At 45.1% G+C, this 26,674-nt stretch overlaps 1 protein-coding gene across 2 annotated transcripts; it reads right to left on the reverse strand.

Moving 5' to 3' along the window:
* Positions 1 to 4,004: 4,004 nt before the first annotated feature.
* On the reverse strand, positions 4,005 to 24,525 carry LOC144107865 (protein lifeguard 2-like). Of its 2 annotated transcripts, XM_077641077.1 has the most exons (7): positions 24,487 to 24,525; positions 22,274 to 22,364; positions 18,897 to 18,942; positions 17,594 to 17,635; positions 13,452 to 13,541; positions 4,959 to 5,006; positions 4,005 to 4,217 (listed from the first exon to the last, which is right to left on the reverse strand). In XM_077641077.1, exons 1-7 carry the CDS (start codon positions 24,495 to 24,497, stop codon positions 4,066 to 4,068), a joined length of 480 nt encoding a protein of 159 aa, XP_077497203.1. In that variant the 5' UTR covers positions 24,498 to 24,525; the 3' UTR covers positions 4,005 to 4,065. The 2 variants fall into 2 exon arrangements, with proteins under 2 accessions (XP_077497203.1, XP_077497204.1); XM_077641078.1 differs by lacking the exon at positions 24,487 to 24,525 and having other exon boundaries at positions 22,274 to 22,324.
* Positions 24,526 to 26,674: the final 2,149 nt, after the last annotated feature.

Raw genomic sequence — 26,674 nt, forward strand, 5'->3', positions numbered from 1 at the left:
CCTGCATTCTCGGTCAGGCCCCTGATTCTCCAACGCAACCTACTGCCTGGTCCCTCTGCTCGCAGGTAATCGCGTGTGGACGCTCACTCCAAGGAACAGCCGTCTGGCCTGGCATCAAAACTATGCGGTAGCAGCAGACGGAAATTGCAGATATGCTACTCGTTACTCGTACGGCTATGTGGTGCAGTCTGCCTTGTTTGAAGCGCCGGTATGTTTACTGCTAGTCTGGAAGGATTATGAGTGGTCAGTAATTGGTCCGTGTGTAGTGTACTGAGGAGGGAAACAATGGGGGTGGAGACTGATGTGTAAATATGGCGAGGTCCTCGAGGTCAGGGGCAGTGACAGCATGAAGTACAGCGTCGACGACTAAAGTACACGGCTGCCTCAGTGGTTTCTGCTTCGTATCCTGGCAGCAGTGGCGCATCGTTGCATAGCACTGCTCAGAGCCGTCTCCTCCGTCACAACGCTTTTGAATGCGTCGTGCACTTCTCTCTCTCCTGGCTTGACATCTGTTGATTTATGATTTTGCCCAGCACTGCCGCTGTGCAAATGCCACTGCCGTCACCACTGCAATCAGTCACTCCGCTGTTTTTTGCGGTGCATAAGCTGGCTGTATTAATTCTCGTTTTCACGTTTGTGAAACCTCTTTTTCAAGTCTATAACATTAAAAGAATAGTCCGGCGTCATTTGCCTAAAATTCACTGATTGGCTGGAAGAACATGACGTCAGCAAAACTGGGAATGAGCATTGGCTGGAGGCAAGTAACGTTGCGAAGCCAGGTTCGTCTGTGTGAATCCTTCACCTGCCAACGATGGCAGGTGATATGTGGTGTTGACAAACGGCTAAGAAGAAAATCACTCGGACAACAGCAGGCCTACGTGCAAAGTAGACAGCCTCGCAAACGCCCTTGTGCAAGAGGTTGGCTTGCGTGAGCTATATTTTGTCTTCACTGCTCGGAAGAACTTTCGCCTCAGGTCCCACCATGGAGTGATCTCCGCTAAAGCTATCGACGGTTGTAAATGCTGTCGTGTCGCCAACACAAAAAGTAATTAGCTGTCTCTGAAGTGTGACGAGAAAGGAGGACTGCTTTTTAATTTTTTTCATTCCTTCTGAATACATGTAAATGAAAAGGGGGGGGGGTGCGTCCTATTTTGGCTGTCGAATACTTTGACTGGATTGGCCAGAATATTCATTCATCTACGGCTAGCATATAGTGGCATGAAATGTCCATTGAAAAGAAAAAGTCGACCAGGTAAAGATTTCAGGTACTATTTGGAAAAGGAGGAAGTAGGGATAATGCATCGATCCTTTTTGTAAGGACGCATTAGTGCTTGGGGATGAAAAGCGCAGATGCAGACGAGAATCTCGACGAGAAGCTCGGCGAAAGAATACCTTTTGAGGCAGCGGACCTGTAGAGGCTGTTGAAATTTTGCCTAGAAACACGTATTTCGCCTTCCAAGGGACCTTCTACAAAGAGCTGCATGGAACAGCTATGGGCACGGCCATTTCTGCCACGGCTGCTAATCACACCTTGGAAGCTATAGAAAACCGAGCTTTGGCGCCTTTCCAACCTCGGCCTACGATTTTCCTACGATATATTAATGATTGCTTTTGCATCATGAAAAAGGGTGCACTTGCTGCCTCCACAGAGCACATCAACAGCATCGCTGAGGCCATTACTTTTACTACCGAGTGGGAGGTTGCCAACCGTCTGCTTTTCTTTGGACGTGTCAGTGGAGAGAGATGATCGCCGCCTTTTGTTTCAAGTCTTCAGGAAGCCCACCCACATGAGCAGGTACCTGCATTTTAAGTCCGTTAAACCGGCATGCCACAGACATGCAGTTGCGGCTTCGCTGATTCAACGATCCCGAAAAATCTGCTCAAGACCTGAAGATCATGCCTCAGACCTGATGCAAATGCACCGTGACTTGATGAACTGCGGCTACCCAAAAAAATTTTTTTTGGATTCCGTTGAACATCGCTCGGTGAGGTCAGCGGAATCGGGTGGCAGCCAATGTAAAGCACGTGTCGCCATTCCTTATATTACGGACATAAGTGAAGCACTGGGATCTGTCTTGTGCACGTACGACGGGCCCCTTGCCCACGTTCCCGCCAGGAAGTTACAGCACGAGCTCTTGAATGTCAAGGACAAACTAAAGAAAGAAAGATTTCTAGGTGTTGTGCACAGAATTCCTTGCGCCAAGTGCGACTATGTTTACAACGGCGAGCGCGGGATCTTTGAAACGCGCTTGAAAGAATATAAGTTGGACGTGAAGAACAAGAAGTCACTTCCAACGCAGTTGCGGAGCACGTCGTATCGGCAGGTCATGATATATGCTGGGAAATGGCTTCTATCATCGCCAAAGGAAAGAACTGGCTTTCACGCCAGTATCTCGAGCCCTTGGTGATTCAGACTACCGAAAAAATACTTAATCGCAACATCGACAATCACCCGCCAACCTACGCAAGGTGCCTGGGATGATTATTGAAGCATATTTAAGCGTCGCTGTTCTAGAATAAATTTCAATGTACAAGACCTCCGTATGGAAGCCAAAACGTCTTCTTTTGGACTCAAAGCTGTGGGCGGCGTCTTCCTTCTTTCTGTTGAATTGAGTTCCTTACTACCAGACCACACGAGATTTCGTCAGACCTTAGATTCAGACAACGTAGTTATCGGCAGTGCGCCGTCATCTACGCATGCAGACTGCCCGAGATTTTTAGCAATGCCAAACTAACTAGTTCTATGACCCTTATAGAAATATAATACGTTTTGAATATACGTCAGGATATTTGAATTGCAACTAAAACATATTTTGTATTCATGAATATACTAAAATGTACAGGAAATAGGTTCCTCAAATTTCATGCATGGTATTCGAAATATCTTGTTAAAATTTATCAAAAACATCCACTTAAGCATGCTTCGAGCTCGTTTCAAATACGAGAGAAAGTACCTCAGCGGTTTTAGCATATTTTAAATGTTTTAAATGTCTACTTTTGTAAATAAGAAATTAACTCATTCGTAGCGTTCTTCAATTCTAACAAACGGGTAGCCCTTATAAACATATTTGCAGCACACGCCTGAAATCAGTTTTTGTGATATCTCATTGGCGTGTTAGCAATTGTATTTTAAGTGCACTTTTGTGAATAGGAAATTAATTCATCCACAGTATACATTAATTCTAACAGCTGGGTAGTCCGCGTAAATATATTTTTAGCGCACTTCAAGCAGCCATGGTACAATCTAATGCTCGAAATCAGGCTTCGGGAAATAGTCAAAATACCTTCTTTTTCTGCCATCCTTTCGTTTATTAGAACTTCTAGCAGGAAGAACATCACCACATAATTACATTATGAGTGGAGAACCTTTACCATTAAAGGATCACGACGGCATCACAAAGGAAGCGATTTTTCTAGAGTCGTGGTTCCTCCTCAGCGCGAATAACAATTAGTTAGCGCACCCAATGTTTTACTGGATGACTACGCAGTTAATACGGTCATAAAGGCAAAAGAGCGTAATCATTATGATCACAAATGACTGCCCTGCATGGAATCAGCTTCCTTTCTCCGCATTCAGCACTTATGTCGCGTATCCTTGGTGAACATCTTGCAAGCAGCAGAGTCCCCTATTTAACCACGTAGTGGGGCCCGTAAGCGATATAAGTTGCTGTAATAAAATTTCGAACCTGACGAGTACCGCGACTGTCTGACTACGCCTGGTCAGCTAACCTCATGGCAAAGAGCTTTCACCAGTGTTGTACATAAATGGCACAAATCACGGCATCGCAAGAAAACTTCCTATCTATTAAGACGAGTGCAGCCACCGGAAATGGGCATAGCTTCTATTCATTAATCGCGACGACGGAATACTGCATTTTTGCACTGAATGTTTTATAAAAGCGTCATATCGCACAGCTGACACTGGGGGCGCCAGTGGTGATGAGCTGGCCGCCTCGATACCATCCACACTGGCACCGAGCGGCGCGTGCGCAGCAGCATGTAATCGTGACGAAAGTGGCTGCTGTGCGCCCTCCTTTCGGCACCGCAGTCAGCAACTACTGGTCGCTATCGCACGAGTTCATTATGTTGAGAACGGAGAGGAACAGGTTGATAATGTCCAGGTATAGTGTCAGGGCTCCAAATATGTAGTCTTCCGCAGAGATGGCGTACCGCCGGTTGGAGCCTCCCGTGATGAGCTGCGTGTCCATTACGATAAACTGCGCCGGGAAAAATGGGAAATTTGTGGTTACCTTTGCACACGAGCACTGCTTTGAAAACATGCCGTCTAAACACGAAAACGTCTTTATGGTAGTCTTCTAACGCACTCTCATAAAAACGAGGGCTCCAGATGACAGTTCACTCCGCTTTTACTGCTTTCTGTTAAGATCCTACGGCTTGGCACTTTGAATATATGTGATCACTTCAAGTTGTCCGGCATAGAACTGTTTCTCGAAGCCTACGATGCCGCCTTTTTTCGCCGTTGCTTTCCCCCCAGCATGTCCATACGCAGTGCTTCATGCTACGTTGGAAATATTCATAACTTTTCTGTCCCACTCGTCGGCGTAACTTCACGGACAAGGTTTATGTTATACATCAATAAAACTTGTTGCTTGCTGAGATACCTTTTTATTCAAGCATGTTTCAGAATCTAGCACTCTGAATGGTACTAATCTTGGAAGTCCGTCGACTCGAGTGCCGGCAGCGGCAACGAACTGATGTGTTCACCACTGCTAAAAATTTCTTAGCTCCGCCCGTGGTTCACGATGAAATCACAGATATAGCCCAAGCCTTGAAGCCTCCAAAACTTAAAGCAGCAGATGTCAGTGCTCCGGAGCAGATGTACATAAAATGAATTTAATAACCAACACTTGTGAACTAAGTATACAGCTCATACCACAGACAACGTACTGTAGCAAAGACGCAAAATAGAATGCTACGTAATATACAAAAATGCTTACCAGGCTGAAAAGCCCTGCTCCGGCGCAACTGTATACCATAAAGAGTGCCTGAAAATGCATAAATACATAAACAAATATATATGCATGCGCACATACATACATACATACATACATACATACATACATACATACATACATACATACATACATACATACATACATACATACATACATACATACATACATACATACATACATACGTACGTACGTACGTACATACATACATACATACATACATACATACATACATACATACATACATACATACATACATACATACATACATACATACATACATACATACATACATACATACATACAAACGTACGTACGTACGTTCGTACGTACATGCATGCATGCATACATACATACATACATACATACATACATACATACATACATACATACATACATACATACATACATACATACATACATACATACATACATACATACATACATACATACATACATACATACATACATACATACATACATACATACATACATACATACATACATACATACATACATACATACATACATACATACATACATACATATTATAAGTGTATCTGCACTTGCAGCATGCAAAACGACACACAAAAACCAGTTTTGTATGGAGACAAAATGTACAGTACTGATTATAGCGAAAAATTCTGAGGGCACTTCAGTCTACTTACGTGGAGGAATGCGAAATCATGTCTTTTGAGGAAACGAAAGGGCGCGGTAGCTCTCGCATCTCGGCATCGCAGTAGACACCTCAACAGCGCCGTAAAGCATGCAACTGAATGTGCATAAGTCGTAGGTCCGAAACCCTGACGCAAGCTAGCCTCCAAATTGACTAAAACATATAAGGTTATGCAAACAGGAAAGCTACAACACGAACCGAAATGCTGTACGAGAGTTGCTCAAAATTTTCGTGGAAATGTAGTCGGGATTGCTGCCACCACATTGAGGTCAGCCATTGATGTCATCGTGGGATTTCATGTGCACCTTCATGAATTAGGGAGTGGGGATTGGGGATTTTCTTAAAACCGGCATGTAGGCTACTTGTCACGTGGCCTGAAATCTGTGCAATCATCAGTCACATGACTTTGTATGACGTCATGTATACCTATGACGTTGAATTAGGATTCCTCCGCCGGCTGTCGAGGCGGTCGGACGTGCGTTCGGCGAGCTCCGTCGACATCGGGGACGAAGTCGTGCTCAGGAGCCTGAGGACGACCCAAACTGGCTGGAATCAGCGTCGGAAGAGAACCGGAAGGCTAGGAACACCAATAACCAACAAGGTGGGCCGATTTTCCTAAATTATAGGGCCGAGAAGGCCCCAACGGGATGGAGACCGGGCTAAGCCTAACGAGGCTTAGCCAAGACAAAGGAGAGGCCTAGGCCTAACGGCCGACGCCCGAGCCCTCCCAGTGCCATGGAGGTGGTTGAGGGAAGACAGATAGACCCGGAGGAGCTAAAAGCCCCAGGGCAATGGTTTAGGACAAGAAAGAATGGAAGACTAATTCCGGAAAAGGAAATAGCCGACGACTCCGTGGTCGAGACAAAAGCTAAGGACAGGACGGCCGCAAGGCAGGAGGGAAGAAGACTGGCTGCGAAATCGGTGGAGAAACAAATAACGAGAATTCCGCAAGATTTCGACAAAATAATCATGCGTCCCAGAGGTGGGATAGAGAAGCTACTTGTGTACGGAGGAGTGTTTCTGGCGAACGCCATCGCCGAAGCGGCCGAGGTCGGAGAAGGCAGCAGAGAGGACATAATCACCTTCAACAGGAAACAGCAGTCCATCATGATAGCCACCGGAGATGGAAATAGAAGAGAGAAATACGCGTCGCTAACAGAGCTGAAGACAGGCGACGTAGAGACAACGCTGAACGCGTACCTGACCCCGCCGGAAAACTGCGGGAAGGGAGTGATCTACGACGCCCAGGACTTCTGGACGGAGGAAGAAATTTTCGAAAGACTAGAGCAACACGGAGCCAAGAACCCACCCATACTGGGAGTGAGAAGATTAGGGAAAGAATCCAAGGCCGTCCTAATCCTGTTCGAAAGCAACAGGGTGGCATGGCACGTGTACCTATCCCCAACGCCGACGAGGTGCGTCCTCTACAAGAAAAGGTACGAAGTCTGCTACGCATGCGGACGAATGGGACACCGACAGGACGTCTGCCCGGACCCAGAAAACAAGAAGTGCAGAAGCTGCGGAGAAGAGAACCCAGCAGAAGGCCACAAATGCAAGACCAAATGCCAACTATGCGCAAAGGAACACCCACTAGGAGACCGAAGATGCAAGGAAATATACAGAACACCGTACGAGATCAAGAAGAAGATCTGGGAAAAAAGGCAGGAAGAAGAGACCCGCAGTAAGGACCAGAAGCCTACAGGAAGAACGGATCGCCGAGACGACAGCTTCCCCAGATTGGGGGAAGGCGAGGCAAGGAACCAGACGCCCCCAGGAAAACCGGGAGCCCCCAAAGGACAGGGAGGACTCGGGGAACAAAGAAGGGCGAGATCCAGATCACGGTCCAGGGACCCGGAGAGATCGAGGCCCAGGGACCCAAAGGACCCCTGGGGAAAAGGACGCAGCGACCGGAGCAGAGAGCCGAGCAAGCAGCCGAAAACAGTAAGCTTTGCAGGAGGGGCCTCCCAGGCTAAAGATGATAACGACAGGGAGATAGAAAATCTTAACAGAGGGGCCTCCCAGGCTAAAGATGATAAAGACAGAGAGATAGAAAAACTTAAAAAACAGGTAGAGGAGCTACAGAGACTCCTGACAAAGCACATAGAGGGGAGCGCAAAAGCAGCTCCACTAGAGATGAAACAAGCAGAACAGCCCAAAACAGGTACAAAGCAGACCGGACCTCTTACGCAGAAACCCCAGGCGACAGGGCAGGTAACGGAGGAGGCGGAAAAAGCAAGGAGACCCCCACTCAAACGCAAAGGAGACGAGGAGGTAGATATATGGGAAACGCTCAGGAAAGAGAGCGAAGCGAATAGGCTAGCAATCTCCACCCTACAAGCCGAGATGAGGGACTTCATGATGCAGATAACGCAGGCAATAGGACAGCTGCAGTCTGAAGTCCAGGCTCAGAGAACAGAATTACAAAGCCAGAGAGCGGAGCTGATAGCCCACGCGGAGCAACATAAACGAACGGAGGAAGCAATAGCACGAATCCAACATGGATAGAAAGGCCAAAAACAAGACCCTCATTTGGCAGTGGAACTGCCGAGGCTTCCGAAGCAAGCGAGCGGTATTGCAACAATACATCGATACATTAGAGGAAAAGCCCCTGGCCATAGCCCTGCAAGAAACTGGTAAGCGGCTAAATCTACCAGGGTATCAAGCATTCCACAGTGATAGAGGGGAGAAATCTCACGTCACCACATACGTTAAAAGGAACATAGCAACAATTGAGCATGAGCTAAACACGGCAGAGGCAGAAGTCGTCCTAGTAGAGATGATAACGGGCAAAAAGAATGAACCAAGCCTGTTCCTACTAAACGTGTACTCGAGACCGAAGCAGCAAAAAGTCAGGTTCAGGGCAATATTTCGGAAAGCAATGAAAGTGGCAAACATTAGCCCACTGATCATAGTAGGGGACTTCAACGCCCATCACGAGGAGTGGGGATACAGTACGAGGGACACGAAGGGTCGACACCTATGGGAGGACATACAGGAGTTAGGCCTAACCCTGCAAACAGATCCGGGGTGCCCAACTAGGAGAGGGAATAGCGTCATGGCGGACACCACACCTGACCTCACGCTAACCAAAAACGTTAGGGCAGCCACTTGGATGAACACAGGAACGGACCTAGGAAGTGACCACCTGATTATCGCCACGACGGTACGCACGGGCATCAAAGATAAAGCGGGTAGACTGCCCAAAATCACGGAATGGGACAAATTCAGGGCCCAAAGGGACCAGCAAAATTGGGGAACCATCCAAAACATAGAGGCATGGACAGAAACCCTTAAGAAGCACGTGTCGGAAGCGACCGTAACTTTGAAGGGGCAATATGTTCTAGAACTAGCAGACAACAAACTGCTGCACATGTGGGAGGCCAAAAATGGACTCGAACGCAGATGGAAGAAGCAGAGATGGAATAGGAACCTCAGGAGAAGAATAGCAAGACTAAATCGGGACATAGAAAAATATGCACGACAGTTGTGTGAGCAAAACTGGTGCAGCAGGTGCGACGAGATGGAAAGGGGTATGAGCTTAACAAAGACCTGGAACCTATTAAGGCACCTACTCGACCCTACCAACTCTAAAACGCAGGCGAGCATTAGTCTAGCCAAGACAAAGCACATCTATGAGGGGACGGACGAGGAGTTCGTTAAAGAAATTATACAAACATATATAGGGGACACGAAGAGGGTAGAACTCCCAGAGTACCAGGGTCCCCCGATGGAGCTTTTAGACGGCCCAATAACAGAAGCGGAGGTAAGGGCGGAAATAATTAAGCTAAAGTCAAAATCGGCCCCGGGCCCAGACGGCATCACCAACAAAACCCTGAGGAACCTAGATGATGGCTCGATAACAGCAATCACTGCATATATGCAGAAGGTGTGGGAAACCGGAAAGCTTCCCGCGCAATGGAAAGAGGCGAACATCATACTCATTCCAAAGCCAAGAAAAGCGCCGAAGCTCGAAAACTTAAGACCCATATCCCTCACATCTTGCGTAGGGAAGCTAATGGAACACGTAATTCAGACAAGGCTAACCAGATACATGGAAGACAACGAGCTCTGGCCAAGCGAGATGATTGGCTTCCGCCCGGGGCTGAGTACGCAAGACGTGATGCTGAGGCTGCAGCACGACATAATCGAATCCCAATCCAAAGATGCAAAAGTAATCCTAGGTCTCGACCTCAAAAAGGCGTTCGATAACGTCAAACACGAGGCTATACTAGAGGAACTACATAGTCTAGAGGTAGGTCCGAGAACATATAACTATGTCAAGGACTTCCTAACTGGGAGAACAGCGAGGATCAAATATCAGGACATAGAATCAGGGAACATAGAACTGGGCAGCAGGGGCACCCCCCAAGGGTCGGTACTATCCCCACTCCTCTTCAACATAGCAATGAGAGGGTTACCTAAATTACTTCAAGGAATAGAGGGTCTAAAGTTCAGTATGTATGCAGACGACATCAATGTCTGGATAAACAAAGGAGACGACGGGCAAATAGAAAGGAAACTCCAGAAGGCAGCAGACACTGTGGTAGAGTATGCAGCACAAAGAGGACTGGCATGTTCACCAGAGAAATCTGAGCTTCTGGTATACAACCCAAAAAGAAACAGGCTCAAGCAGGGTGAGGACTTTAAAATCACTGTGGAAGGAAAACTGGTGCCTAAGGTAGATATGATCAGGATTCTGGGCCTATTCATACAAAGTAACGGCTACAATGATGAAACCCTAAAAAGATTGGACAAGTTTGCGACGCAAGTCACGGGAATTTTCAGAAGGATATCGCTTAGAGGTAGAGGCCTCAAAGAGAAGAGCCTAATGAAACTAGTACAGGCATATATAATAAGTAGGATCAGCTACGCGACCCCCTTCCTCAAGATAGGGGCAACAGAAAAAAGGCAGCTTGATGCCATAATCAAGAAAAGCTATAAGAAGGCGCTGGGCTTGCCAATAAGCACCTCAAACGAAAGGCTACTAAATATGGGGCTTCACAACAACTGGAGTGAGATAGCTGAAGCGGTAAGATCAGCGCAGCTAGATAGGCTCAGCAGGACGAGCACCGGCAGAGCTGTACTAGAAGCGGTCGACAGGCAAACCGACAGGGGGATGCAAAAGAAACAAGACATTCCAAAATGTGCTAGGGAAAAGATCAGAGTAGACCCATTGCCCAAAAATATGCACCCAGAATTCAACAAGGAAAGAAGGGAAAAGAGGGCAGAAGCCATGGCCAGAGGACTGGACAGTCTAGATAAGAAAGCAGTGGCATACACAGATGCAGCAAGTGGGAAGCTAGGAGCAGCCGTGGCCTCAGTGGTCAACGGAAAGGGGGAACCTGAGATAGCAGCATCCATTCGAAGCCGCAACCCGGAAACGGCGGAAGAAGTCGCAATAGCGCTCGCATGCGTAGGAACGCAGGCCAAAATTATAGCTAGTGACAGCAAAACTGCAGTCTACAATTATGGCAGAGGGAGGATTGCCTTAGAAGCAGCACAAATTCTAAAAAAGAAGGAAATTGGGAGGGACGTACGCATCGTGTGGGTACCAGCTCACGCATCCATCCCTGGAAACGAGGCGCCAAACACCCTGGCTCGAGACCTCTACTTCCGAGCCAGGGGAGAGCCGCCCGACTGCAAGGACCTGGATGAGAGACTGATCAGCTATGCAGAAATAATAGAGAGCTATAGAAGTCAAAGGAGGATTTTCCCTCCGCCGGACAAAACACTAGGGAATAAAGAAGCTACAACATGGCGTAGACTACAAGCTGGGAACTTCATAAACCCGGTGTGGGCATCACACGTATTTAGGAAAAAGGAAATAGAGGAAAAATGCAAAAAATGTGAGAATAGGGGGACCCTAGATCACATCATTTGGGAATGTACACACTCCCCAGGGATTAAAGAAGGAATAAATAGCAAGGAAGCCTGGGAAACCCTTCTGCAAAGCGCGGACCCCGCCGTGCAGAAAAAAGTCATTCACCTGGCACTGGAGGCCGCAAGAGACCAAGAACTCTATGCCTGCCTTTAGATGCGAGGCTCCCGGCCCCCACCCCTAGGCCTGCGTGCCAGAGATGGGGAGTAGGGGAGCCTCTTCTCTGGTGGAAATAAAGGTTTTTGGAATGGAATGGACGTTGAATTAGCTAAGATATTCTGAAATTTTTAAAATTGGGTTTCTGAGTAAGAAGAGCGCTTTTTTCACCATGTCATTGTCAGCGGTGTAGCACATCGGAATACACCCATGGCGTGCTAACTAGTAGTACGCTGGTTAACTATCGTTGAATAGTTAGCTTTCTTACTATTACCTTTAGTCTCCTTATATATTGAGAGGCGTGTAGAACACAGTAAAGAGTATCCATATAAGTTTTTAGAATGTCGAAAACGCAGTTACCCTCGGCGCTGTGACCCAACAAATTCTGGCTTTTTCGACAAGTTTGATGCACCGGAGAGGTTGCTTTGCAGGTAAGCTCTTTGATTGCGCATGTGTTTTAGCGTGATGCGGACATTTTTTTTTTTTTGCGCCAGAGGGTCAGAGGGTAACAGCGCTGTCGAAATTCTAAAATGTGATATGAATAATACTTACGGTGGGCTACACGCATCTCAATATGTAAGAACACTAAGAGTAATGGTGAAAACGTTAACTGTTCAATATTTCATCGCCAGCCAACTAGATAGCACATCTTACCTGTATTGAGATGAGCTACAGCGCTGTCAGTGTTATGCCAAAAAAAGGTCTTCAGACTAGAAATACTACTTTTTTTTAATGCAGGAATCTTGAGTGATATACCCGGCATGCTGCCTCATAGCTCGGGCGAGCTTGCAAATGGACCTAGTAAACAATCACATCTCCCCTACGTAATCCGTGAGAAAATATCAAACGGCGAAGCGTGCTCTGTAATATCTGGGCCGAACCTGTACTACAGGCCACATAACTTTGTTGCAAGCTCGTGTGCGGGAAAAAAAATGATTTCGACACAATGGCGAAAGTCAGCCGCCTGAAACATCTGAAGGTGTGTGGAACTGCGTATGGACCATCAGCTGGTAACATTACAAGGCCCGGCTGGTTCCCGAGACAGTGCAACAGTAGTTTTATTTCAAGAATACGCATCCCGTTAACTTCTAAGGGCGATTAGTGCATGCACATTAACAAGCTTAAGGGAAAAATACTTGTGAAAAAACAAATTCGTTTGTGTCTTTGCACACCGCCCACAGAAGAGTATATGCAGCCAAAATGCGTTGTGAGAACTGAATTTGACGAAACAATCTCAAGCAATTAACACGACCTGAATTCACCGAAATCAAATTTTTGTCCTCCAATTTGAGTTTCACAAACTTACGACGGTGGGTGCACAAGCAGATGTGTGTACAACCTTGTATAAGCGCTTGTAAATTTATACACTTGGGGGTTCTATCGCGTGACGACGCAGAAGTTCTTGCTGTTAGGTCGGAAAAGAGAACTGTAGCCCGAACAGCACAAAGCTTCAAGTGCAAACCTTGTTTTATTCCCCAAGTGCAACGAGATTTCTTAGAGAGCTTGATATCAAGCAAGCAGTTCGAAGTCGTACATATTGCCTTCGTCCATGTCATATCTTATTCTTGGAATTAGTGTATACGTAATCATAACGATATGGAAGAGATAAAAATGTGCAACAAAAAGCACGGTCGAGCAAATGAGCTAGCAGGATGGACAAACAGGTAAACGAACTGCAAAGTTTCTAACTAAAGTTATGAAACTGAAGCTTCAATGTAGAGACAATATAGTGTCGTAAAAACCTAGACTCCTCTATCGTCACGCTCACCTTCGAGGGGAAAATGGCCACCACAATTCCGAAGACGATCAGAAGAATAAGAAGCACGAATGAGATTCCCGTGCACGCTGTGAAGTCTATCTGCAAGTTGAAAAGTTGGAAGAAAAGCTAAATAACCAAAGAGTCCCTGAAAAGGGTGTTTGAGGTTGTCTAAAAAATGCTCGCATTACGCAAAGTACAGGCCAACGAGCTTTCATGCCGCGTACAGGACCTCAAAAGCGAGCCGATAATTTGGAATGCAATTTTTAATACCCCCGCTTCCGCGCCTAGCGGCGACCTGCGGTGTTGGGCTGTCGCCCGAATCTGCGCTCGTTACGTCAGAATCCACGCTCGTTACGTCATGTAGCGCTCGTTTCGTCAGCAGCGGACTGCTAGCATTGATTGGTTCGCGCGCGTCGGCAGCCGGCGGAGGAGGCGAGTACGAGGGGCCGGCGGAAGAGCGCCGATATTTCAGCGTGAAAAAAGTGACGCGAGGGGAGAGAAAGGCACGAAGAGGCGGAAATTCAAATTTTGACTACATATAACTCAGCTTCTACGAATTGAATAAAAAAAAATTCTTGCTGGAGGATTTTTATGAAGCGGCGTCCTTTAGCATCCTAGCCACATCGCATCTTTGTTGAGATCCCCTTTCACAGCGCCTTTAAGCATGGTGGTGGAAGAGCGCCAGAGACGATACAGACGAAGGATCAAAGAGAGACACACACGAGTACTGAGTAACGTCCCTTGCGCTGTTCCACCACCATGCAAAAGTACCAAGCCCGGCAACTCACTCTTTAATAATTAAGAGCTGGTGCACGTTTTCGATGCGTTCTGCCAATTCACACGGGTGAATTACCGGTGCGGTCAGAATAAGCAAATCACACTATTTGTTTTGAACATTAATACGGTATAGCCTAAATGAAATTTGGAGTATGACATGAACGGACAGGCTGGTAGTGACCACTGGCCCGGTTTCTGATGGACATTCAATGTTTCTCGTTTCAGTTAGGGAAGCCCAACCAAAAACACGACATAAAAATTTCTCGCGTCACAATATACATTAGTAGCATTTTTGACCCTAAATACTAGTAACAGCAAAGTTTTGTATCAATAAAAGAATTTTCTGTACTATTGTGCTCTCCCTTGTCGTAGCGGCAGAACAGCAAGAAAACAGCGAAGAAATTCACAGTACTACTCGAAAGTATTACAATGCTACAGAAGAAACTATTCAACTACTAACAGCGACAACATTTTGTCGTATTCAAGGACAAGTTGAGAATCTCTTTTTTCGACTCTGAGGCGTCGTTACACTTGGAAGAGAATAGCCTCGACCCCTCGCATGTGCTCGCAACTTCAAGCGAAAAGCTTAGCAATAAAAAGAAACACCTGCGTTTTGGTGACCTTCTTCTGGCAGGTTCTCTAGAGCCTTCTCACCAATTGTGCCAAATGTCGCAGCAGTTTCGTTGCGACACAAATTAACTCCATATTTCCCATTTCATGGCTTTGGGCAACAGGATTTCTGCGAGCAACCCTGCATGTGCGACATGATGACCTATTTCGACTAATAATTTCCGTAACTGTCAATTACAGAAGCCTATTTAGCCCCCCCAACGGACATTTCTTTTTTAACCTTGTCGTGACGCCACACTTCGCCCTACCGGTAAGTCATACTTTAGCCAAACCCAGCTTCAGGGTCGGTTTCGTTGTTTTTGTCGCCTGTAATTCTTTTAGACATTATTTTTGAAATCTGTTCATTGAAAATAAAGGGGGCAGGCACAAGAAATATAATGAGGCAGTCAACTTAAAGTGTCGAAAAACCCTCCAGAGTTTCCCCATACCCTGCAGCACGCGGCTTCTCTCTAAGTGCAGTCTGTGCCGTCATCGCGTGGAACGTGTCGTCGTGAGAGGCCCATAGAAACGTCTATCAGCCTCCGCACGTAGCCGCCAGGTGACAGCCCGAAGCCATGCGGTGGGTCCGACAAATACAGCATGTACTCAGGACACTGCCCACGCACGCGCTGCCCCAAAACATCCCGAGATCTGCGCTCACATGTTTCATAGAAAGAATGCGACGGTTTACACCAACCAGCGTAATGCAGGCGCCACTGAGATAGCAGTATCGTTTTCCGTTGAATTTTTCCACTCCCAGAGGCCAGTGTTCCACAAACTGAGCATCTGCATGCAATTCGCTGCCAGTGAAAGACACTGTGGCTTTAATTTATTGTTTTTCTCACGAAATCAACTATTTGTAATTACTTTGGTCCTGTTTTCTTCATTTCTACATTTTTTTCTTTAGAAAGGGCTTTATAAGCACTCGGTTGTGACAAGGCACAAATTATGTCTTTCTTTATCCGCAGTAACTCAGTCTTTAAATTAGTCCATGATCTAGATTAAAAATGCGATGTTTTCCACAGTCATTATACACATTATACACGATTTCGAACATGGGTGCATAAGAAGAATGGTATACCAGTCCTTGGGGGAAGCACAGTTACGGCATGGCATTACACTGTACGGGTTTTGCTCAGAAACACTAAAAAAGAAAATTACCAGCGTAATTTATAAATGTGTTCAAAATGTTTTGTATGGTGTGCTATTAGAGGGTAAAGAGAAAAAAGACCTGTATAGAGCAGGAGACCTACTACCATTTGAAGAATTCAAGAGATATACTATCTATACCAGGTTCTATTACGACAATATGTTTAAGTCAGAGAAGCCTCAAAGCAAGTTCACCTTAAGAAACATAGAACGATTCAGCGTCCCCAGAATTTATACGAATTATGGCAAACGGTGCAGAGCTTACTATGTGCCTGCATTATTCAATAAACTATCCGATGTCGAGATCAGCCATACATCGATGAAAAAGGTAAAGCGAGTACTAAAGGATGTTTTCCTTAAAAATCTATAAAAAGGTTTTGCACCTTAACATTACATGCTGTATATGTGTTACGTTGTATATTTCCACATTCACTATTTCATTTTCTTTATTCAAGTGTCTAGATGTGTAATTATATATATAAGCCTTTTTACTTTGTTTTTTTTTATGGAATTTTCTCGTGTCGTAGAGAAGATGCAGTATCTGTGTATGCTTGCCCAATTCTTTAGTTACTAACAAAATTCAATCTGTCCACAGACTAACGATGATGACATGTCGCGCTTGTGTACAAAAACTGTGAATGATCTTGTGCTTTAATCAAAAATTTCCGCTGTCCAGATAGCGACGACGGTAACATGTGCTCTTGTTTTTTTTTTGTTGTACTTTGATAAGATTGTCAAGCCAGTGATTTAGTTCTAGAAAGGTACCGAGAAAACATGTGTATTTCGCAGGCTGCCGGCACCGCAGACAAGCACAACAGTGCTTAAGCGGTGCGGGAATGTACGCTTTGTAAACAGTTGGACAAAATAAAACATTATTATTATTATTATTATTAGACAGAGATAAATAACTCCGTTTCCTGTGTTCCCATTCTGGAACATTGGCAAGTCAAAGGTTAAGGCTGCATACATCACCGTTTTCTTTTGCTACTTTCACGGAGGTAATAAAAGAATTGACCACTCCGTTGCGCTAAATCATGACTGGTAAAACTTTTTTTTATTTTTTCAGCAGTCACGGGCACCGTTCAATAGACATGACATCTAGTTGAAGAGGCAGAGAAGACTTTTTGTTGGCCGGCAATGCATGACAAAGGGACTATGGAAATAAAGAAGTCGTGGCTAAACAGAAAACTGGTCTCTGCAAAAAAAAAGATGATGGCCTGTAGTAAATATTTACATTGTACTCGGAGGTAAACATTACTAGATTACGGCTTTCATTTTCGCATAACTTGTAGAGCAATCTATCTCCATGTGCAGAGGCTCTATCATCACATTGACATACTGCCCTGAGATTTACACAGCCTCTCCTCGTGGTACATGGCTGTGCCTTTGTAGGATCCTTCTAGAAAGTGTTCATGAGCCGTAAAAAAAATTCAGAGCACGCGGTTCATCTTAAAACAAAATGGTCACGATTATGTCACAATAAATCACAGATATTCTGACGTACTGACAGTTACCATATTTGATTCCATCACAAAACTATATGTTCGTGCGGTGTAATAATAACGTCGATACATAGAACTTTCACATAAACAAGTAATCCTAGCAAACATGCTTACCGCCGTTTGCATGGCAAACATCGTCAGCATCATAAAGACTCCCTGCGAAAAGAGCGAATTGAGTTTTGCAGTTTTCGACAATGGTACTGCATTGTAATGCGAAGCACAACCTCGCTGCATTTCATATGGTATTCCTGCAAATAAGGTATCTGCGCACTGTATCGCATTGTGAAGTTAAGGTGCAGTAAGGCTTTGGTACGAGAAAGATTCATAGCCAGAGTCGCTTTGGGACGTTAAACCCCATAAAAAGTAAACGAAAAGAATTTGTAGTGAATTAAGTCGTTCTGCGCAGTTCCTATACCTCACACAAAGAGAGCCCCCATTGTTACATTTAAAAAAGCCACAGGCTGCAAAATAGAGCAAGAAACGATGCCCCACTGCTGCAAGCAGACAATGGTAAGTTTGAAACTTAAATATTTTTTAAAATATTCGCAGCACTAATGCATTACTTATTAGTTTCAGTCACAATCTTTCCAGCTTGGAACGCATAAGGCCCGTACATTTCGCCTGGCCCTCCCAGTGCGGCAATGATAGTACAGCAGGCCAGTACCACACACAAATTATAACGCATCAAATGCATCACGGACCGATCGCACACAACGACAGAGTTACTGAGTAGAAAACCCTTGCTACGCGCTTTGCCTTCCAGCACATTCTGCTAATTGGCAAAGCCTGATTTAAGAACCTTTAAATGCGAACCTTTAATATTTGCCCATAGTTCATTTGGTTTGTTGTGAACTGAATGATAAGTGTGGAATAAACTGTAGGAAGCCATTCACAAATGAAGCATTTGAGAAGCCTATCTCATAAACGTGCAGTATATTTGTTTTTCTTCTCACCAAAGCAGTGCGGCAGCTTCACAGTGTACAGCTTCATATCTCTCAAATCACTCAGTCACCAGCCACAAAACTTCCGTCCTCACATCTCCGGAGCTTAGGACTGTCATTAGCGGTGCATGGTCCCACTACGCATCTCAGAACCAAATTATTTGTGCAGTATATTTTTAGCAAAGACTGTATGTAAGGTCTTCGTTTAAAATAATTAATATTCACGGCTTAATTCTCGCCGTGTTCGCAGGTTCTTGGTTATAGGTTTTGAGACTGCAGGTATTGCATCAAACCATTCTTGCTATATGAGTTTTGAAAGTCTGACAGCGCCTAAGAGATACCAAAGTACAGCCCGGGCATTGCTTGGGCGGGCTGTGAAGAAGGTGCGTACATTTAAAAATGCTGCATACACACGCAGTCCGCTACACTGCTCAGTCACTACAAACAACTAAACCAGGCATGCTGCTGCCACTCACCGCTGTTATTCCTGCCGCCCACATGATTTCCTCGCGGCCATTGTAGCTGCGTCACAGAAAGAGTTCCAGATATTTTTCGGAATGAAGGAAGTTGAACAGTATCTTACGCGCCTCTGTAGCCGTACCTGCCTTACGTGTCTTCCTAGCATCAGTAGCCAAAAGCTGCTGCTCAAGTTCACAAGCCGCATGGCTACTTGCATTCTGTACAGAAAATAAACTAAGTTTTCTGACGCCTCCCTCAAATCGCTGGTTTACTGATTCAGAGAGAATTTGACGCAACAGAAATTACCGGCAGCATAGGAACTCACCCTCCCAGCAGTTTTCCTTTGCTTCCGTTGAATGAAAATGCGACACAGATGAAAATACCCCATGCTAAGTGAACCGTTGCATATGCTCATGTGCTTGGATTACATGGAGTTTTTTATGTAGCTTCAACTAGCCATAAGAGTCAGTACGAACAAACTAGAATTTCGAAATAAATTAGCTGCAATTTTCTAGCTTACACAGCACAATCATTTGATCATTTCCTGGGAAAATAACCTCATGAAACCATTTTGTAGTTGTGCTTGTTGTAGTACTAAACGTGCAGTGAACTGTTACTTTGTGCTGTCAGTTCAAACGCATCCATGTTTTATTTTCATATATATATTCTGTTTATTGCAAAATGAAGTTTTCGAACCAGGAATAATTGTTTCTATTAAAATGTTCTATCTTCGTACAAATGACAAAGACTGAAAACTAAATTACGCGCGTGTGTTTCTTTCTTCAGACGACCGCGTTCATTGTGTTGCTTTGCCTCTTCCTAATGAACCAACCATCCCTAACTGCCACCCTTCATCTGTTCGCCTGATGGACTTACACGGCGCATTATGTAACTGATTTAGTGACATCTGTGACTGGTGGTAAGTCGCAAGATTACTTAATATAAAACCTAATTTTTTTCAATGGAAGTCAGCTAGAACACTCATATAAAAGAGTTCAATAAAATACGCAGGCTAATTCACTAAGACTTTACACAATTTTTTAAAATAGGCTTTTTGAGTTAGAAGACCGCTTTTTTTTCGTCATAACGTTGTCAGTGGTAGAGTTCATCAGAATGCCGCTTAGATCTGCTAACTTGAAGGCTGGTTACTAATACTGAATAGGTAACTTTTTAACGTTTACTGTTAGGCTCCTTAATTTTCTAAAGCTGTACAGCACACTGTTAGTAATATCCACGTGTTTTTGTAATTTGGAAAACGCGGTTAGTCTCGGCGCTCTGGCCCAACAGATTTTGGCTATTTCGACGAGTTACATGCGCTGGAGAGGTTGCTTTGCCTGCAAGCTCCTCGACAGACTGTGTATTTTGGCGCGAAGCAGCCAAAATTTTTTTGGCCACAGCGCCGAGAGTAACGCGTCTTCGAAATTCTAAAAACTGATATGGACATTACTTGGGGTGGGCTTCATGTTTCTCAATAATTAATGAGTCTAACAGTTATAGCTAAAAATTTAACTATCTATATTAGTTAACCATCATGCAAATTACTGCATCTTAGCTTTATTCTGAGGCTCTACAGTGCTGAGAATGCTATGCCGACAAAAGCGGTCTTCTAACTCAAAAACCCTACCTTTAAAAAGTTCCTGAAAACTTACATAAAACACCCCGCATATATAAGGCGCGCTAAAAATCAGCATATTCAAGTGGCACGGAGGACCACTCTAAGCACGTATGTTTTTCTTTTCAGCAAAGAATGACTCTTTGGTTTATGCATCTCTGTTGACTTCGCTGTTCTTTGTGATGCAAGAAACAATTATTGATTAAGAAATTCCGATATGCGAATAGGATATATTTCCCCGCCAAGTGATTCAAAATTGGTACGTTGATGACGACTTAGAGAGCCTTAGTGACTTCGTGATTGCTGACTGGAGATGGATATCAGTGCGTTCTATCATGCGATATTCCCGCACCTAAGTATTCCCTGATCCCATCACAGCTTGCATTGGAAAACGACCAGTGGCAGCGACTACTTTATTTCTATTTTTGAAGTCACTGGCCAATAAAACTCCCTATTTCAGTGAAAACGTAATTTTTGCTGCAATCGTAATAATAAAATCAACCGATGAAGGCAAACTTCCATTTGTGCTCAATGTACTTCTAAAGCAAACGCTTTTGACGAGAAGAAACAGGGCACTTGCACGCAAGTTCCGGCCAGTGATATTCCAGTGAGGATAGTCTGAGGAGAAGAAAAAGAATTCGTCGCGTTGAGAAACGACCCAGTTTAACTCGAATTTTGTGCATAAAATAGGCGGTGTGTGTACGTCGTCGCAAGACATCCGAAAAACACACTTGTAGTGATGCCTGCGGTTACACCACCTATATGGAAGCCGTAATATTGGCATCACGGCAGATAGGAGAGGCAACCATAATACTGGAGGACTCCACAACCACTTGGAATGTCTGTACTCCCTTGACAAACTCTTACACTGCGCAGCACATCGGCGTCTCCTTTCATTCAATCTCCATCCATCGAAACGCGGCCTGTGCATCTGCTGCCTCATTCAGTCGCTTCTCCGTCCTCGCTTCTCCGCCCCCGCCCCCTTTTATCGGTCGCCTTTCCTCAACACCCACTTCCTCTACTGTCTATCGCTGGCTTCGCTCTCATGCCTTCCTTCTCTACCCTCACCGCTATGTCTAGGACATGTCCGGCAAAGGACAATTGACATTCATTGAAAAAGTGTTAAGGGTAATCCCTCTAAATGCTCGGTTGCTGCAACAGTTACTGCCAACAATATGGTTGCTTTGACGACTGCATCGAACCAATACACAAAGGCGATTACGAAACAGTTTGCGTGTTTAATGCCAGTAGTTCATAGATTTCTGTTTAATTACAAATTTCAGTAAAGCGAAAAGCGCGCACTAGTTTTCTTCGTTTTCAATGAACAGGATCTTTCTGTGGTTTATGGCACTTTAGTTTACGGATATTTCTGATGGTAATGTACAGTGCTGGGCGTCAGAGAATTTTCTTGCATTCGCTATCATTCAAGCACCTTTCGAAGGACGTTGGTTGGATCAGTACTTGCTGTACATAATTGCACCCAGGTAGGCAAACCTGCAGCTCAAACCCTTGACTTCCATTCTCCACATTTCAAACCAGACATTTTTTTCCATATGCCCGCAACGAGCGAAGACTATTGCCCAAATGACATGTATACTTCGTAGCACTCTCAGGCAAGTCTTAAGATAAGTCACTCTCGTGTGCTTTACCGCTTAGCCGGAAGATCGCCCAGTTTTCGTCTGTGAGAGCGCGTGTCTCAAGCACTTAGACAAGCTTGACTTCAGTAAGCATTCTATGAAGGGCTACATGCGGTAATGTGAAGATGGGACCTTTTACACTTACGAAACTCAAGAGCAGGTAGAAGTTGGTCGGGAACGAGCGGGCAGCATTTGGACAGCACGTCAGCATTATGAGTAGGACAGTTGACCCGATGCTGCGAACAAAAGGAAGGTATCAGTTGCAACGCCTAGCCCGCTATCCTTGTTTAGCCTCGAGGCAGTAAGTTTATCGCTAAACTAGCTGTTGGCTTGAAGACCACTGACACCACTCAAACCAATGAATGAGCAGTGACAAAATCTAGAAACGCACAAAGCTCTTTACTCTGTTTTTTTTTATGCATAGGGCACAATTTCAAGAAAATGTGCGTAGCCAAAACTGCTAGAGTTTGCGCAGGGTTACTTCCAAACACTTGGTTATGAAGGCGGGCATTTGGGAATACAGGCACTGACATCCGCGAGTTTCCGTGACTATTGGAAAGGATGCGCTGTCTTCATGTAGCCACGTCCCCTTGGCGGCTGGTGCACTGACAGTGCATACGAGGCTGTGAGTCTAAGTGGTAACCACTTTCTTCCCCAGCGCTCCACGTTCCCCAGGTTCTAGTCATTTTTTACACGCTACACACCGTAGCTAAACCCAGAATTCTGTAGATTTCACGTTACCGTGCCGTAGTAATTCGATATGTGAAGAATCAAATGTGGCCCCATACTTTGTCCTGTGTGTAAATGACGATGGGAAAGTGGAAGATTCATAGCTTATGCGCATTTGTTGTCGACTTTCAAACTGATCGGTACCACTGCCAATATCGGGAAACAGGAATTTCTCTGAGATCAAAGTGTTGGGCGCCTCTCTTGCCTTGAAAAACCCGCTGAGCTGCACTGCTAAATTCAATACATTTAACTCCAGACTGCACTTTCTGTTGGGGGCCAGGGGGTCGGGATGCAGAGTTAAAATACCGCAGACACGATAATTCCTCAAACATATAGTCAGTTTTCAACCTGTTTGCGGTAAAGAATCGATTGAAGCGGACATCAGTAAATAGAGAAATGTCTAATTCTGAAGAATTTTGTACAGTTGGGCTATTATAGGGGCGGAAGAGAATTTGTACCGTAGATGCCGATGAGGTTTGCATAATTATAATTTTGTTCAAGAAGCGAAACGATGACAAAACCAACGATGACTTTTAGAAGCTAAGGACACAAAACGAAACTCACTTTTTGTACATAACAGTCGTTCTTCGGAAAGCAAAATTCATGTCTGCTGATTATTGTCATCACAATGCTAACTGCTGCCGCAGAAAAAAAGGCCTTTCATATACGCTTTCAATTAACCCTGTCCTGGGCCAGCTGCGGACCTTCCCCATCCCCGCAAACTTTGTAATGTCATCCGCCCACCTGGATTTGGGGCGCTCCCTAAAGCGTTTGCCTTTTTTTTGGATTCTTCTTTGTGACCGTGCAAGGCCATGGTTATCTTGTCTTCGCATTGCATGCCCTACCCGTGCCCATTTTTTCGTCTCCATTTTGACTGGGCTATCACAAAAATAGCTTTTGTTTCCCTAGGCCACCTTGTTCGCGTTCTTTCACATAACGTTATCATTTCCCTTTCCGTACCGCGCTGCGCCGTCCTTAATGTGACCAAAATATTTTCGTTACCCTCCACGTTTTTGTCCAATTAGTTAGTTCTGGTTAGATACAGCCGTTGTATACATTCCTATTGTGGGATATTTGTGAGATGCTATTCATTAACTGAGACTGATCGCCGATTGCACTCCACCCCATTGCAAATAGCCTAGTTAATTCATTCTAGTTACTTCGGATCTACGGTCACTACCTGCCTTACGTTGATGTATTCCCTTAGCAGTTGCAATGTTTCGCTGCCTATCGTGAACTCTTGCTCTTTTTCTAGTTGTTGAACATTACTTTTTGGATACCTCAATATCCATTTTTAAAACCACAGTTCCGCTTCACCTATGTCTTTGATATTACTTTGTAATTTGTTCGATGAATTATTTACCAACGCCACTACACAAGCATATCACTGATTATTAAATAATAAATTGTCCGTTAACTTTTCCCCCAACTCTTTCAAATACAGATTCTTGAATTCCTGTAAACACGCGGTGAAAGGTACTAAACAGGTCGTGTCTCCCTGCTTGACACCCTTCCTTCGGTTTACAACAGCACAAGTACGCTATGCTAAGTATTCATATTGGCGACGACACCTTTTTGAGAGCCTCTTAGAGAAAGCGGGAACTCCATTCTTGCTACACAGCTACTCACCCGGCACCCATCAAGACATCTCCATTCTTCTTAGCAAAATAATTGAGTTCCGGCCTGCGAGTAAAAAGAAATAAAATGTTGCCGAAATGCGCAATTTTCACGGCAAGGCTGAACGTTTAGCAACACTTTTCGTGGCTTTCAAGGGATGACGACACCGAACAGAACACACTATGTGTGCTGAGATCTCATGAATTCGTGCCTCGAAAATGCCCTTGCATTGATAATAGTTTAATAAAGCACAAATATAAAACCCTGCATTCCTTGACTTAAGAAACCAGCTGAAAGTCCTATGCACCAAAGACCGAAACGTCGTCCGCCAACTTGAACAGTTCGTCAGTGCCATAGAAGTAGGGCGCTTTATTTTCAGTATAACCTTGCGCAGGCAGACACCTACCTCACACCCTCCTCTCATCCCGCGGGCCCATAGTGGTTGTGTCTTCAGATTATCTTATCATGCAGCAAGATTATATGACCAACTGTTACCGGCAGAACCACAAACGCGTCACATATAAGTCATGCGAACTGACAACTTCATTACACATGACCTTGACCCTCTTGCACATGCATCTAGCCCAACGGCTATCTTACAGCGCGATTCCTTCAACTACTGCAAGTGATACTGTTGGCACATCGCATGAACGACCATTCAAACTGATTTTTTTTTGTCGTCGTTGATTTCTACGGTTATTCACCGCGCATCGGAGAAACCGACACCACACCGCCAGACAGCCGGTCACAAGATGCACACAACTGCACCTCTTTGAACCGGCTGAGCCGGCCCTTCACGAAAACTAATCTAGGTGTTTTCAATTTGACACTGCAGTGAAATTGGTACAGGCTAAAGGCTTTGTGAAACTTCTAAGAAGCGCTGTTTCACTGCGACTCAAGTGAACGGCATCCTTCCCAGTTCTGCGATGTCGGCCGAATAGGTAGGTGTTGCAAAAAGGAGAGGGAGGAGAAAGGGAACAGAGCTGCTTGAAGGAAGAAAATCCCAGAATCAGGGGTGATGTAAAGGTCATGGATGGCAGGCATTAAGCGTCAAAGGGACAAAGTCGCCCTCACAAGACAAACTGTGAGGCGTCTTATTGTGCTGGGCCGCGTTTTGGCAGTGACGCTGGGCAAACATCGATGTCTCCGGAGGAACGGTAGAAGAAATGGCTTTGTGAGAGCTTGACTGGCTTGCGGAGGCAGGCTGCATAAACAATGCTTCCTCTAGAGTTGCTTCTCCCCAAAGCAGCGCTTCGCCGAGCAGCACGTCTGGAACCTGCGATACCATCTGTGCGCAGTGAACAAATGCTTGCGCTGTTGGCGCGTGGTATGGTCTGAGTGGTCGCGCCTAGCCGCGAGAAGACTAGCACTAAAATGAAAAGGGTCAGAAATCAATGAAGGATGATACGTTCGCAGTCTCGCTGTCGGAGGATATAGCGTGGTAATCACCAGTGGGTTTTTGAAATACACCCTCGAAGGAGCCAACAAATATTCAATGTGTGGGCTAGCTAATCTCGGACTACAGTACGAATGGCAACAGCAAATATTCTGAAGTGCTCCTATTTTGTCCCATTGTCATCCCTACTTCATTCTTTTTTCCTTTTTATTTACAGTTGCTTAAAGATAAGAAAACCGATTAATTCGTCGTGCTGGTGCGGTCGGCTCTTAGCACAAGGGTATGAACGAAACGACGGTGGAAGCTGTGAGAGGAAGACGAGATTTTTCTAAGAGAGGTGGCGTTCGCCAGTGTCCCATAGATTCGCAACACGCACATGCAGCTCATCTCTCGAAGAGTTTACCGCATTTCACGAAGTAGCGGGTCAATTCTTCATTTTTTAAATAGCCATTGCGCACAAACTGTTCAGGTTCTTCACAGCTGTCTTTGAGTGAGTGAGTGAAAACTTTATTGGATCTTTCAAGGGTTTCGCGGTCATGAAGTCTCCGTCGTCTTCTCTGGCGCTGGCGACTTCAGGCTTCTCGTCAGCAAGGGTGGGCCCCTATTCCAAGGATCCACTGAGTCGTGCTGCATCATTCGCGTGCTGCACTAAGGCCCTTTGGGTCGTGAGCTCGCCGCTGGTGAGCCGACTCTCCCATTGCCCCGCACTCGGGTGTTCGTGTTGGTGGAATGCTTTGTTATCTTCGCACTCCCACCTGATATGTAAAGTGTAGGTGTGGCATCGCACCAAGGGCAGGTGGCTCT

This window comes from Amblyomma americanum, chromosome 10, assembly GCF_052857255.1.
Source record: "Amblyomma americanum isolate KBUSLIRL-KWMA chromosome 10, ASM5285725v1, whole genome shotgun sequence".
Classification (NCBI taxonomy): domain Eukaryota; kingdom Metazoa; phylum Arthropoda; class Arachnida; order Ixodida; family Ixodidae; genus Amblyomma; species Amblyomma americanum.